General features: G+C 26.9%; 1 protein-coding gene across 1 annotated transcript; it reads right to left on the bottom strand.

The window, feature by feature from the left end:
- Positions 1–10,536: 10,536 nt before the first annotated feature.
- Positions 10,537–12,668, bottom strand: LOC120086508. Its single transcript, XM_039043190.1, has 4 exons — positions 12,515–12,668; positions 12,206–12,397; positions 11,584–11,754; positions 10,537–10,897 (listed from the first exon to the last, which is right to left on the bottom strand). The coding sequence occupies exons 1-4, from the start codon at positions 12,518–12,520 to the stop codon at positions 10,844–10,846; spliced, it is 423 nt and encodes a 140-aa protein (XP_038899118.1). The 5' UTR covers positions 12,521–12,668; the 3' UTR covers positions 10,537–10,843.
- Between the last annotated feature and the right edge of the window lie 2,195 nt (positions 12,669–14,863).

Consider the following 14,863-nt stretch of genomic DNA (forward strand, 5'->3'; position numbering starts at 1 on the left):
TTTTGGATGCATCGTTGAGATATGATGTTTGAAATTCATGTGTGTGGAGTTTATAAGTCTGAAAAATCACCTTCGATATGGTTTGATGAAATCTCATACGTTCCATAAGGCTTTTTGGACCCTATTATTTATATAATTAACAATTCTACAACATATTTAAATAGTCATGAAATGTATGAATTGAATGTGCACAAAAAATAGGGTTGTCATTAGGGTTTATTTACATGTTCATGAATAATGGGGTCTATATATATATAATGATAATAAAATAGTTAAGTTGATCGGTCATACTGATTAGACGCAAACAATACCTCTTCCTAGGTTGTGGTGCGATTGTTAAGAAAGTATCAATTTTATAATAGTTGGAGGTGTGGTTATTGAAGTTGATTATCGAAGGTGATTTTTGTCGGAATTTGTAGTCGGAGGTAGTTGTCGAGCCCGAAGTTGGTTGTACAAATGTGGTATTGGAGTTGGTTGTCGGAGTTTTTCATCAGAGGTGGTTGTTGGAGCTCAGAGTTAGTCAACAAAGTTTGTAGCGCGAAGGTGATCATCAAAGTTGATCATCAGAAATGATTTTTGCCGAAGTTTGTAGTCAAAGGTGTTTGTCGGAGCTCGGAGTTGGTTAACAAAGTTTGTTGTTGGAGGTGGTTGTCGGAGCTCGGAATTAGTCGTCGGAGTTGGTCGCATGAAGGTGGTCGTCGTAGTTGGTCGTCGAAGGTGGTTGTCAAAGCCCGGAGTTAGTCGTCAGAGTTGATCGTGTAAAAGTGATTGTCAGAGTTGATTCTCGAAGTGTGATAGCGAGTCACCGATGATGGTTGATGAATGAAGACATTGAAAACCTTAAAAGAGGTGAGTTGGTAAAATATACTAACTCAATTCCACCATCATTTAAAGTTGGTGGGCCAAACATTAAGTTTATTATTATATCAACTCAACTCATGGTGAACCAAACATCCTCTTTAAACTTACTCTTGAATTGATGACACTCTTTCACTAGGTCCAAATAATCGGGATTTTTCTTTCAAAAATGATAATATTAATAATAGTCGTTTTGGTTAAAGTTTATATACTACGACAAAAAAATTATTTAAAAAGTTTATAAATTTTCATATTTCCAAAATGGATGAAATAAAATTGTAAGAATAATTAAATAAATTAAAAGTAAATTTAGGTTATAACAATTAAAATTTTAAACTAATAACTACATCACAGCATAGACTTTTATGAGTGAATCAATTTAAGATGTAGGATTATTTTCAAGTTCATTTAAGATCAATTCAAAACCATCCATACAAAATTATTTTTCCTCAAATTTCTACTAATGTACATGTGTGTTAATTCTATCCATTCATTTTGTAATGACTACAATATTTTGTCTTAAAAGTTATTTTTGAAATCTTATCCATTTTTTTTAAAAGAAGAAACATAAATGATTGAATAAATAAAATATGACCTATAATTATTAGTGGTAAATTTGCAATACTAAAATTATATTAAAAAAAAAACTAAGTTAAAAGAAGATTCACTAGTCTCCCACATTTTAGTGTCAAGATATGTTGAAATTTTGGATAATTTACTTATAAAATGGCTTTAAGTTGAGTTTTAATCCCAAAAATGTAACCGTGGGGTAGATTTAATCTCTAAACTTCAAACAATTCCAATCATATTCATAAATTTTTAATATGTTAAAGTGATTATTGATTGGATTAACAAATAATGAGAAGTGATTGACGTAACTTTAGATAATAAGTCAATTGGATAAACTAAGAATGAGTTAATCAAAATATAGTCAGTCGATAGAATTCATCTTTTTACCTATACACTTTTATTTTATATAGTTCACTTATTCTAGTACGTCACATCATGTCAAATTATCATGCATAGCTAAACAATGAGTTGTCTAAGTAACAATATTAAGAGAGTTTGGTTGAAGTGAAAAAACCATTCGTCTAGTGAGTCGTACATGTCTCCTTCGCCTTTAACTTTTGGCCTGACTAGCTTTATCTTGAAGGCAAGTTAAGTCAAGTGCCAAATGAAGATAGCTTATTAAGGAGCTGCAAGTGTCACATTAACTACAACAAATAATTATATAACTTAGATAAGAAGTTCAAGCATACCATAGAGGCTAAATTTTTTACTACAAAATAGGATATAATAGTATGAAAGGGGAAAATAAAAGTGAAAATCTTTGGAATACAATGGTGACATAACATAGGTTCTTACAATGACCAGTAAAAGGGCGATATCTGTCATAAACCTTTTACTTGTCTACATATATATTCTTTGCTACACAATGGAATATTCAAACAAATTAGACACACAATTAACCAAAAGAAAATCCAAACAAATACAGAGTGGAATGTAAGGGAAATGGTGAAAAACTACCCTAAATTATATGAATGGTTACCGTCACTCGAACTTTTAATATGAACAATTATCTCTGTAGAATTACAATATCATAATTTAGTAGTTAAAATATCTCTAACTATCTCTGCTATGAGGTCATAGATTTGAATTCTCGTCCAATATTTGTGATGTAATATTAAAAATGGTCTCAATATAGTAGTATAATTTTGTTAGGGGCTAGATTTAATTGCAACAATGTATTAGTTTTGAGTACATAAATGCAACCATCTTAGAGGTAGTTTTTTTTTTTTTTGTTTAGGTCCTAGCGTCTAAATGTAACAACTTTAATTACACAATCGATGACTATTTAATGTGTTATATGTTATATGCATGTATGTTTTTTTATTATGCTTCACCTTCATATTTTTCTCCGTTTGATCAAACATGTTAAGGTATAGAAATCAGGGAGATTTTGATTTGGAGTCGTAATTTTCTTACTAATGATAATTCGATGAAAATGAAATATAAAGATTCAAAAATATAAAATCAAACAAAAAAACATGAATTAGAAGTCCAATTTTTCTTCATTTTTTTTTATTTAATTCTAACACTTGTTTTAAATCCTAACCAAGTTTTTAAAAAATAAACCTCAAAAAGTATTTTTAAATTTTAATTTTTGAAACTTAAATAATATTTCAAAACTAATATTGGTAAATAGCTAGCTAAAAGCCAAATATAAAATTATCAACAACCCATATTCAATTTTCCAAAAAAAAAAAAAAAAAAAAAAAAAAAAAAAAAAAAAAAAACTTTTTTTTTTTGGATTTTTTTTTGAAAATTTTTACAGCTTTACCTCTTTATTTATTTTTTTTTCTCTAAATTATGAGTGGACAAAAGAGGAGAATATACTGTTTGTAAGAAAACCCAAAAGAAATAAGAGAAAGTGACAAATGAGAAAAAGGAAACAAACAAAGAGGATAAGAATTATTACTTGGAAAAATGGAAAAGGAGAATAGCTGCATTGACCCTTACACCAAAGACAATATAACAATAATTAATATGTTCTTGAAAATTGTCCAAATGACAAAAACCAATGCCAATTTGTAAAACATAGTAAAAACAAATTTTGCTTTACTTTCAAATTCATATCACATTTGAAAATAAATGCTCTCTTTTTCCATGTTGTTTCAATCATTTGTCTTTCAAATAAATTCTCTCATATGAATACTCAAAATATATACAATTTTCATAATAAATACAAATTCTTTACTCTAAATTTTGTGGAGGATATTGCTATCCTAATTCGAGGAAAGTATCCAAAGAAATAATGTAAAAAGGTAAGAGATAACTCGATTCTTGCTATTTTCTTGTCGTTTAATTCTTTTTTTTTAAAAAAAATCATAGTCAAATATAAGGAAAATTATTTTAAATGATAAAACAGTTGAAAATACTTATAAATAATAACAAAATATTACCGTCTATCGCGATCTATCACGGATAGATTATGATATTTTGCTATTATTTATAAACATTTTGTTTCACTTTCCTATTTTTGAAAAAACAGTCCCAAATATAAATAGGTAATTTAAAAAAAAAAAAAAATCGATTATATTAGGTCCTAAACTCAATTTTTTTTAAAAGATTAAACTATAATATGAAAACATAGGCACTATCTAAAGATACAGAGTATTTCCAATTAGAAACTTAAAATAGAGATGAACATTTGATTCTTACTATTTCTTTGTCATGTAATCAATTTTTCATAAAACTTTTTTAGTCAAATATAAATATATTGTTATAAAAAATTAATAATATGAGTGCTTTGAAAATTTGGTCACAACATTAGTAATGTTAAATATGAAAACATAGGCTCTATCTAATACACTAGGTTCTAAAAAGAATATTTTGCATCAATTTAAAATCCCAAAAAAAAAAAGTGTATTGAGTGCAATTATAGTTATGTGAAAGTTTTTATTGATATTAAAAAGTCCTATAAGTGCATCATGATTATGTGTGAAAAATATTGAATTGATTAATGTGAAAATGTAATGATAGCAAAACAAGAAAGACTAGAAAAAGTTGATATATAAGTTGGCCCCAGTTTGAAATTAAGAGATAGGGCAGATTCTTTATTGAAGGATGAAGAACAAAAAGCAATTTAACTCTCACTCCTCTCAAATTCTTAAAAATGTTTTTTTTTTTTTTTTTTTTTTATAAATTTTTAAGTTAATTTTAGCTAATATTATTTCTAAAAATTAAGTTAAGCATTCAAAATTTTCATATATATGTTTAGTATAGTTTGAATCTTACTAGACACAAAATAGATCGTTTAAAAAAATTGATTAAATTATATGCATATAACATAAACATATGTATGTTTCAGGTAAGACATAAAGGAGTTCCATTTAGGAATTTATCGTAATATAATAAGTTCAAAAGAACACGTTTTTGCATGAATTTAAAATCCCGAAAAAATGTTGCATAAATTTCCAAAAAAAAAAAAGGTTGGTTGAGTGCATTATTGTTATATGAAAGTTTTTATAAGATTAAAAAGTCAGTTAAGTACATCATGATTGTGTAAAAATATTCAATGATTAATGTGTAACATAATGATGCAAAAGAAGAAAGACATGAAAAAGGGGAAGAAGAGAGTAAGAAAGTCAATGTATAGGTTGGCCCTTTATTAATTGAAGAACAAGAAAAGAGTGAATATAACTATTAAACTCTCTTAATTAGTCTTCTAATTGTTATATATATTGGTAATTGTCCTTGTAAGAAAATATATATATTAACAAATATGCCCAAAATTGAAGCTATGGATTCCAAATTTTCTTATAGATATAGTCTATATAATTTTTTCCTTTAAGTATTATACATTTATTATGTTTAAGATTATGGTCTCTAATGTCTTAACTAATTAAGTCATGTTCAAATTAACTAAACTCGAGTTTAGAAATGGTACATGAATAAACCGATATTAAATTCAAATGAGAGGGATCCTAAGTATATATGAAGTATAAGAGTTGATAGCATACCAATAAGGTGCATTTTCCTTTTCCATGGCTCAATCATAGAAATTTCTACTTGGTTTGAGGCAATTCTAAGTTGGGGACCTCCTAGGATTGTTCATGGGAAACATATAAATAGAGACAAAACATGTTAAAAAGGACTCTTGGTTTGTTATGGTAGCTTCAACTCTTAAAAACTGTTCAAGACAAGTAAGAATGACGTTGTCAAATCATAAGTGAATGTCGGAGCTATCAAGTGCTGAATCCGTATTTTAAATCCTAAATCTAGAGTGTTACATTAATCATCTATATAAGCTTGATTCTTACTTAAATTCAAAATAGGTAGTTTAAAAATCAATTATATCGTTGGTTTAGAAAATTTGGGTGTGAAGTTTAAATGGTGATAAACTTATACGAACTTAATTTAACAACACAAAAATACATTAAAGAATATATATACACATATAATATGAAAAAATAAGTTGTAGATAAGACATAAAGTAGGCAGTTCCATTTTAGGAACTTATAATAGAGGTATGTAGTTCATTGGGTTCCAATTAATATTATTTTTGTATCAATTTCAATTCCCAAAAAAGGTTTTATAAGATTCAAAAGTTTATGTTTGAGTGCATAATTGTTATGAGAAAGATTTTATAAGACTAAAAAGTCAGTTAAATGCATCATGATTGTATGAAAATATTGGAATGATTAATGAGTAATGAAAGTAATGATGGCAAAAGAAGAAAGACAATAAAAGTAAGAGGAAGGAGAAATAAAAAAAAACCTTAAAAAAGGGGGGGGAAAAAGGTCAATGTATAGGTTTTGGTCTCAATTTGAAAGAAAGGATTGGTAGATTCTCAATTGAAGAAGAACAAGACCACCTACAATTGTAAACTCTCAAATTCTTAAAAAGTGTTAAATTTCTACCTACATTTTTTTAGAAAGAAAATATATATTAGCAAAAAAAATTTTTAAAAATTAAGATCCCGTTAGTAATGATTTTGTTTTTGCTTTTTGCTTTTGAAAATTGAGCCTATGGACACTACTTTTTACTAATAATTTAAAAAACCAAATTAAATTTTGATAACTCAAAAAAAGTAGCTTTCAAAAAGTTGTTTTTGTTTTTGAAATTTGGCTAAGAATTCAACCATTATACTTAAGAAATATGGATGAAATAGGTTTTTTCTCAAAAACAAAAAACCAAATGGTGACCAAACGGAGTCTATACTATTCATTCTAAATTTCTCCTAGTTATAGTTCACATAATTAAACATATATATGTTTCAAGCAGTTGAGTTGAAACTACCTGTTTGTATAAGTTTGATTTCTTCCTATTTCTTTATCATATAATTCATTTGTTGAAATGAAGAAAAAAAAAGACCCAAAATAGGTAGTTTAATAAAATTAAGGTTAAATATAATTGTAAATTTGGATCTTATGGTTCGAAGAAAATTAGAATGTAGTCTAATTTGATGAAACCTCATAATTAGGCCTTATGGTTTAATAAAATCCTTATAAGTAGTCCCTACTGTATGGACTATTTATGAAGATTTTATCAAACCATAAGGACTATTTATGAAATTTAATTCATTCATAGAGGCTAAATTCTAATTCTAGGACTAAACTCTAACTTTCTCTAAACGATCAACTTTGTAATTTAATCTAAAATCAATTATATTGTTAGGAAAAAAAAAGTCAATTATATTGTGGTTTTGTAAATGAAACAGAAACACATCGATAATATACACATAAAATATGAAAAAGTATGGTCTAGAAAAGAAATAAAAGTAGTTCCATTTAAGAACCTAGAGTAGAGATATGTTAATATAATAGGCTCCAACTCTCTCTCTCCCTATGTATATATATTGTTTTTGCCTCAATTTAAAGTCCCAAAAAAGGGTTTTTATTAGATTCAAAAGCTTCTTTGAGTACATTATGGTTATATATGAAAGTTTTATGAGATTAAAGTACATTATATTGATGGTGTGAAAACATATTGAATTGATTAATGTGTAATGTGTAATGTGTAATGTGTAATGATGGCAAAAGAAGAAAGACATGAAAAGTAAGAGGAAGAAGAGAAGAAAAATTTACAAAAGTCAAAATATAGGTTGGTCCCAATTTTAGAGCAAAAAAAGGGGGTTGGTAGATTCTCCATTTCAAGAAGAGAAACAAGAAGAAGAGTGCATATTACTATTAAAATCCTCTTAAAATATTCCCATCTTACAAGTCACAATAACACTTTTTTGGCTCTCACTTGTCATTTTCAAAAAAATTTCTCCTTCTTATACAGTTCTCCACTTTTTCTCACTATAATTTCAACATGTTTTGTTTTTTCCCTCTTGCATCTTATAATTTTACAAACTATATTGAATTAAGTTTTAAGGTTGTTTCTAAATAAAGAAAAATAAGTCGACTTATTTATAAATATAGCAAATTTTTATTATCTATCAGTGATAAACTACAATAGACATCTATCAGTGTCAGTGATAGATTTCTATCCCGGTCTATCACCGATACTGATAGACAGTGATATTTTGTTATCTTAGAAAATATTATCAATGGTTTTACTATTTAAACTAATTACTTTTAAGTTTATTTTGTACTATGTTTTAGATTTGTTGCTATGTGAGGGTAAGTTGGTCTTTTTTGGCTTATATTATATATTAATATAATTTGTTGGAAGGCTCGAAGTTTACAAGTTAAATTATAAGTATGGTCCTTTTCAATTTTATAAATTGGTTTAATTGATCCTTGAATTTAAGAAAACGTGTATTCAATACTTTCAATTTTATGTCTATTAGATCTTTAAAATTTTTAATATTTGTTAAATTTATAAATGTTCAATTTTGCGAGTTGATAGGTTTTTGACTTGTCAGACAGTTTTAAAAAGTTGTGATGTATTACATGAAAAATTAAAAAATAGAGTTATTGGAGAGAAAGTTTAATTTGCTTTTATATCTAATAGATCCCAACATTTTTTTTCTTTTTTTTCTTTTGATAAAGATCGATTTTTACTCTAAATTTATGGTTTCCTCTTATGTGTTTAATGACTTATAAAACATATATGATAAAAAAAAATTAATGAAAACCTGATCATTTTTTTAAAAAAAAATAAAAACAACATGAGAGGTAATTTATGAATTTTAGAAATGTTATTTGTGTATCGTTGAAATTTATTTTTGTGCAAAACTTTATTTTATTAAAATTAATGAGTTTCTAAAGATGTTTACATCTTTTTTTTTTTTAACATAATAGGCAAATTAGTGAAAATTTAGTTGAGGATGAAAATTGCAACACTTATGTAAGTTCATGGTCAAAATTGAGAAAATTAAAAATTTATATTTCAAATTGATACAACATGACAAGTTCATGGTAAAAATTGATTTTCTCCCTTTTAAAAAAATAGAAAAAATGCCAATAAATAATTTATTAGGTTATGATTTTTTTTTTTCCACAATAGCCATTACATTGTTATTTTAATACCCTCAATTTTTAATGAGAAAATGAAATAAGAGGAAAAAAAATATTAGAAATAGAAAAAAAAAATGTTATTGTTACAGATTTTATAAAGCTAATAAAGAGGGAAAAAATGTTATTTATGGCGGTTGGATTGACATGTATTTTTGGCTCACTTGTTCCAACTATAAAAACGGTTGTAGCCAAGTATTGCTCTTATACTTTTATACTTTATGTTCTACTCAAGCAAGAAGAAACAATTTTTATACAATATTTTATCATGTCCAAAATATTATAAGAGAAACATACAAGTAGGAAGAATATTTTATCTTTGAAATATGTCTCTTATAGAAGTTTTATATTTTTTTTTTCTTCAAGTATTTAGCATACCGCAGTTGAAATAAATTTGGGTTTCCTTAGAATGCCTAAGAAAAGGAAATTTGGGTTCATACTATTTTCTCTACTAATGTACCAAAATCTCTTGGCATCTAGAGAGTTTTGAATGCTCTCCTGAAACATGAGTTTTCCAAAATCCCGAATCGAGGACATTTCCATTTTACTTTTTCGTCATTTCTCTTTATTTTATTTTACATATATATTAATCTTTTTACATTAAATAATTAAAATAAATACCGTCAACCATGTATATCATATATTTTTAGTTATATCATAATTCTTATTATTTTTTAGCAATATATTTAAGTTAATATTTATTTTATAAAAAAATCTTGAATTATGATATATTATTTTGTTGAGAAAAATAACATATAAAAATAATATAAATTGTATTAACTTTAAAAGAAATTCAAATTGATAAAAAAAAACATATTATATAAGTTCAAATTATATTAAATTAATTATAATGTAACAAATAGTCGTAAGGACATTCTTGAAATTTTATGTAAATTTAAGACATTCCGAGTAGAAATCCTACAAAACAAATACAATTATCAAAATATTACCAAATATCTGCAAAAATATTTCTACATAACAAACATGCTAATATAAAGATGTCGGACATCTATAATTCCGAGCATCTAAGATTCTAGTTATCTACATTTACAAAAAACAAACAGCCCTAAAAGTTTAATGGACAGAGCAACAATTATCCTTCTAAAAAATACAGTTACCTCCTTTGGAAATTAGTCTAGTACTACGGTAGTACCATACTTCCCTTATTTACACCATAATTTTGTGGACCTCACATTAATATGAGTGGATCCCACATTATTTATAAAAGCATGTTGATATGACACATAGTAAAAATTGTCTATACGGTATAGGAAATTTTTTCGACCTTTAGATACACTAAGTAGTTAGAAGAGAGAAAAGTGTAGAGAAATTTTTTTTAGTATTCTAATAATACCTTTTAAGTTCTCCCTAACTATTTTTTAATGTTATTAAACTCACTTTATGAACAAAACTTATTATTAGTTAGAAAATTAGTATCTATAACTCCATATTATTTAATGAAAATCAATTCAAATAAATTCAAATATTATTTTAAAGATGGATGGTTGGATCTCAAATATTTTGATAGAAAAAAAAAACCCAAAGTCCAAAGATAAGAGTAACAAGTGGCCAAAGAGAGAAATAAGAAGCACATTCATAAGTCCAAATGTAACTCAAAAATGACAATTAAAGCCAAGGCCCAATAAAGTTGGTGGTCATTTACTTTCCAATCTAGAATATTCATTACACATCCAAAGGAGAAAGTAAGACATGGTAACCAATGGGAGAACCTTGTACAAATAATTCTCCCCTCTAAATTAATTAAAAAAAAAAAAACACTCCAAAAATACAAATTTTAAATTAACAGCCTCTAGCCATGGAGAAACATTGCTATGATAGAACTTTTTTTTTTCTTTTTTGGATAAAATATATATATAATATGATCATATGAATTTGATAACCAAACATCCCAAAAGATATTTACTATTTGGCCTCACTGTCTGTTTTTGATGATAAAAAAATATACATTAATCTTTCATTGTCCCATAATTTGAGCTTCATCATCTCTTCCTTCTTCTTCAAATCAAACAAGTTGGCACAAAGCAATTTGTTATGTAACTCAGCCCTCTCTTCTGCAAAATATATATCAAAACCATATATTAATATATATTCAATTTACAACCTACTAAAAAAAGTAGAAACAAAAAACCAATAGATTTCCTTACTATATAATCTACTACTTTTTTATAGTATTTACAAAAATGTAACCAAATTTTTAAGAAAACCCAAGTAGAATCTTAAATTACTAGTTATGTTCAAGTTATTTGTGTCTATTAAAAATAATTTTTCTATTCGATATAAATCAAAATTCATGTCTAATGAGATCCGAAACTTACAATTTTGTTTTTAATAGATTTACGTATTTTTTAAATAAAATGTCGAATAGGTCAAAAGACATATTTGACTTTTTTTTAATCAAATAGCACAAATCTAAAAATTTAGGCAAACATACACAATTAAATTAGTAATTTAACCAACAAAATATTATGTATTAAAAAAATTAGAGAATTATATTTATACTAACATTTATCAAAGTAATAAATAAGGTTCACTAATGTCACAATCCAAACTTGAAAATACCATCTTTTTCAAAGTGAAAGTCCCTTTGTTTATTTATAATTTATTAAAAAAAAAAATCTCATACAAGTTGCTACTAGTAAAAGTGAAGTTGATTAAGGTAAAATTGTAATAAAGTGGAATCTAAAATTTAAAAAATAAAAAGAAAAAAGAAAAAAGAAAAGAGGAAAGGTGAAAAGACCTTTTTGGTCTTGGCAGCAAGGAGATCAGGAGAGATTTTATACAAGTCTTCATCAACTGGCTTAGGCATTGGCTTTGTGTTGTAATGATTCATCATTCCATTAGGAGGGCTTTCTGTTTCCTTCATCCAATTTTCCTTCCTTCCTTGCTTCCCCTGTCTGTCACGCTTCCTCTGCATCACCCGCACCCATATTTATTTATTTTTATTTATCAACCTCCTTTTTCAAAACTCTATTAATTTACCTTTTTTTTTTTTAATATTTAGCCTTTCCCCTCTATTTATTATTATTAGAAACAATTAAATGAAATAATGTCACGTGACCATCACGATCTTTAACCTTTTTTTCCCTTGTACATTGAAAGGTTAAAAAAAAAAAAAAGAAAAAAGAAAAAAGCAAAGAGGCATGCTCAAGAGAGGAAGCATGTGGATCCACTCATTATCATCACTTTTCTTTCCTTCTTTTTAAAAATATAAATAAAGTTAACGAATTGTCGTAAATATAACAATCCAACTCAAAATATTAGTAAATATAACAAAATTTAGATCTCTGAAATATTGCTATACACTTTAGGCATAAAGTATTAAAATGTTGATGTTTAAAAGCGAGTTAAGAGGTACGAACCCTGGGGCGAGGAACGACGATCATGGCAGGGGTAACGACGTCGTTTTGGTACAAATCACCGGCGACGTAGAGATCGGTGTCATGGGGGTAACCGGCGATTCTAGAAGAATCGAAGCAGTGGGAGAAAGGGAGATGGTCGTTCCATTCCCAGTTTCCGAAGCTGGGAATGTAGTTTCTCCGGTAGTAGTAATCCTGTGCAACCCAAAGCATAATAAATAAATATCAACTGTAAAAACTTCAAAATGAAGAAGAAGAAGAAGAAGAAGAAGAGAAGAAGAAGAGAAATTGGGATGATTCCATGTGTAGTACCTCCATTGAAGAAGCTTTTTGGATTGCAGATAGAAGAGAGATTTGGGAGAGGAAGGTGAGAAGGAATTGTTGGGGTTGAAACTGAAAGAGATGAGGGGTGGGTGGGGGGGTTATTTATAAATTGAAAATGTTGAGAGAGAAAGAAGAATTGAATTGGGGTTTTGGGTTTTTGGAAGAGAGGAGAGGAGAGACACAAGGACAGAGGAGTAAGGGAAGAGAGAGAGAGACAGAAATGGGTTGCTTTTTGAAAAAATGGGGCATCTCTTTTACTTTTTTCTACATCAGTTTTTTTTTGGAAAGAGTGATAATAAACACAATGTATATACTATATTCTCTTTCTATTGCTATCAACTATGAGTCTATGATTCTCATTTTCCACTTTTTTTTAAGTATTTTTGTGTATATCACCTTGAGGGCTGAGTGTTATGTCGTCGTAGATTCATAGTTAAATTACAAGTTTAGGTCACGTTTACTAAACCGTAAAAAAATTGATATAATTATAATGAGATTTAATTGATGGATGAATCATAGTAAACTCTAATCATAAACATAATTGGATTGCTTTTGATTGCATAAAATTATGAACGTATCACATTGGTCAAACAATAACAATAAAGGTAAATGTAACAATAAATGTGACAGATTCATAATTTTCATATTGTTACCGTAACAATATCTACAACAATAAAGATGGTTGGTCATATGTAATTTTTAACCACAATCAATAGTCCTACAACTCATTACAATTATGGGTGGCAAGTAAACAACAACAAAGTAATCAAGTGGGGTGTTTTTACATTACCATTGATGGATTACCTTTCACCTGGAGTAAACGTGACTTTAATCTTCGAACTCTAAGGGGTCATTTAGATCGCAGATATTGTTTAATGGGTATAGATATTAAATATCTGGGATTTAAATGTCTGAGTTTCAAATGTCTAGAATAACTAATGTCTGTGTTTGGATGTACAAGATCATTAATGTTTATTCAATAATTTGTATATAAAACTAAAAATAAATAATTACTTAATTAAATGTAAGAGATCAATTAAATTTGACCTTAATTAATTTGTTGTTATGTAATTAATTAATTTAAATAAAAATAAATAGATACTTTTTAATTAAACATAATTAAATTAATTACTATAAATAATTAATTAAAATATTGATAATTAATAATAATAATTTATATTAAATAGTTAAAATAGCATAATAATAAATATATTAGTTGAAATTTATGAAGTCTAAACAATATATTTATGCCCAAACTTCCACAAATAGATCCAAAGTAGCATGTTTTGAAAAATCTTACCAACTTTAATTTCAAAAAAAAAAAAAAAAAAAAAAAAAAAAAAAAAAAAAAAAAACCTATTATGTTATTTCTTTAGGCTTAAATTCTAGTTGGGTCATTAAGTGTTTGTATTTTCGACTTTAATTAGTCTATATTTTTCTTCAATTCAAAAAAGATCCCAACATAAAGGAGACTTATGAGCCACCAATTTATCTTGAGTAGAGTGTTATTACAATCCACTTAAAGTTTGAGCCTCCCATTATAATAGTTGAAAATTTCCATTATTATAACTTACACTTAACTAAGGTAAAACCATTTGAAAATCTTTATTGTTTATAATATTTGCTATTTTGTAACTATTCCCTCTCTCGTTTGTAATCTAAAACTAAAATAGTTTGAACCACAAATATAATCTAGACTAAAATAGTTTACACCCCAAACACAAACTATTACAACTTAGATCTAATAATCATTGACTATTTTAACCAACTCAACCCTCCAACGTACCCAAAATTTCTATCCATAACAATGTTTCAAGATATTGACTAAATATGGTGTAATGTTACCGTTGAAATTGTCATACAAGAAAATATTAAAAAAAATTAAAAATAAATAAATAAAATATGTGAATGTTTCTAAAATTTATAGTAAGAGTGTTAATGGATAATAATAAATTTTTTTTTTTTTAGAAAAGCAACAAATAAACATAAGAATTGAATTTAAAATTTATTAAAAATACAATACCAACTAAAATGTTATTTTAACCTTATATATATATATATATACACACAAAAACAGAGTAGAGAGTAATTTTATTTGTAAGCAGTGAGGGGGCAGGGGGTAGGGCAGGGGCTGGGCAAATAGCAAAGGATGTGTTAAAAAGTACTTTTACAAACCCCACACGCGTACCCCTACTCTCCCCCACCTCACTTGGTGCTTTGTGCTGTTTTTTTCTTTTTTTTTTTTTTTTAACCAATTTCCCATTTCGTCCGTCTCTACTTTATGTACAATCTTAAAACATACAAAAGATGGACGATACGGGTAATAAAAAATTAGAA

Source organism: Benincasa hispida, chromosome 9 (genome assembly GCF_009727055.1).
Source record: "Benincasa hispida cultivar B227 chromosome 9, ASM972705v1, whole genome shotgun sequence".
Taxonomy (NCBI): Eukaryota; Viridiplantae; Streptophyta; class Magnoliopsida; order Cucurbitales; family Cucurbitaceae; genus Benincasa; species Benincasa hispida.

Excerpts from the sequence above, each read along its gene's own strand:
- LOC120086508 (XM_039043190.1), bottom strand. Across the intron at positions 11,755-12,205 it reads TCGTCGTTCCTCGCCCCAGG|AGGAAGCGTGACAGACAGGG; the intron begins GTTCGTACCTCT and ends CGGGTGATGCAG. Across the intron at positions 10,898-11,583 it reads TTGCTGCCAAGACCAAAAAG|AAGAGAGGGCTGAGTTACAT; the intron begins GTCTTTTCACCT and ends TATATTTTGCAG.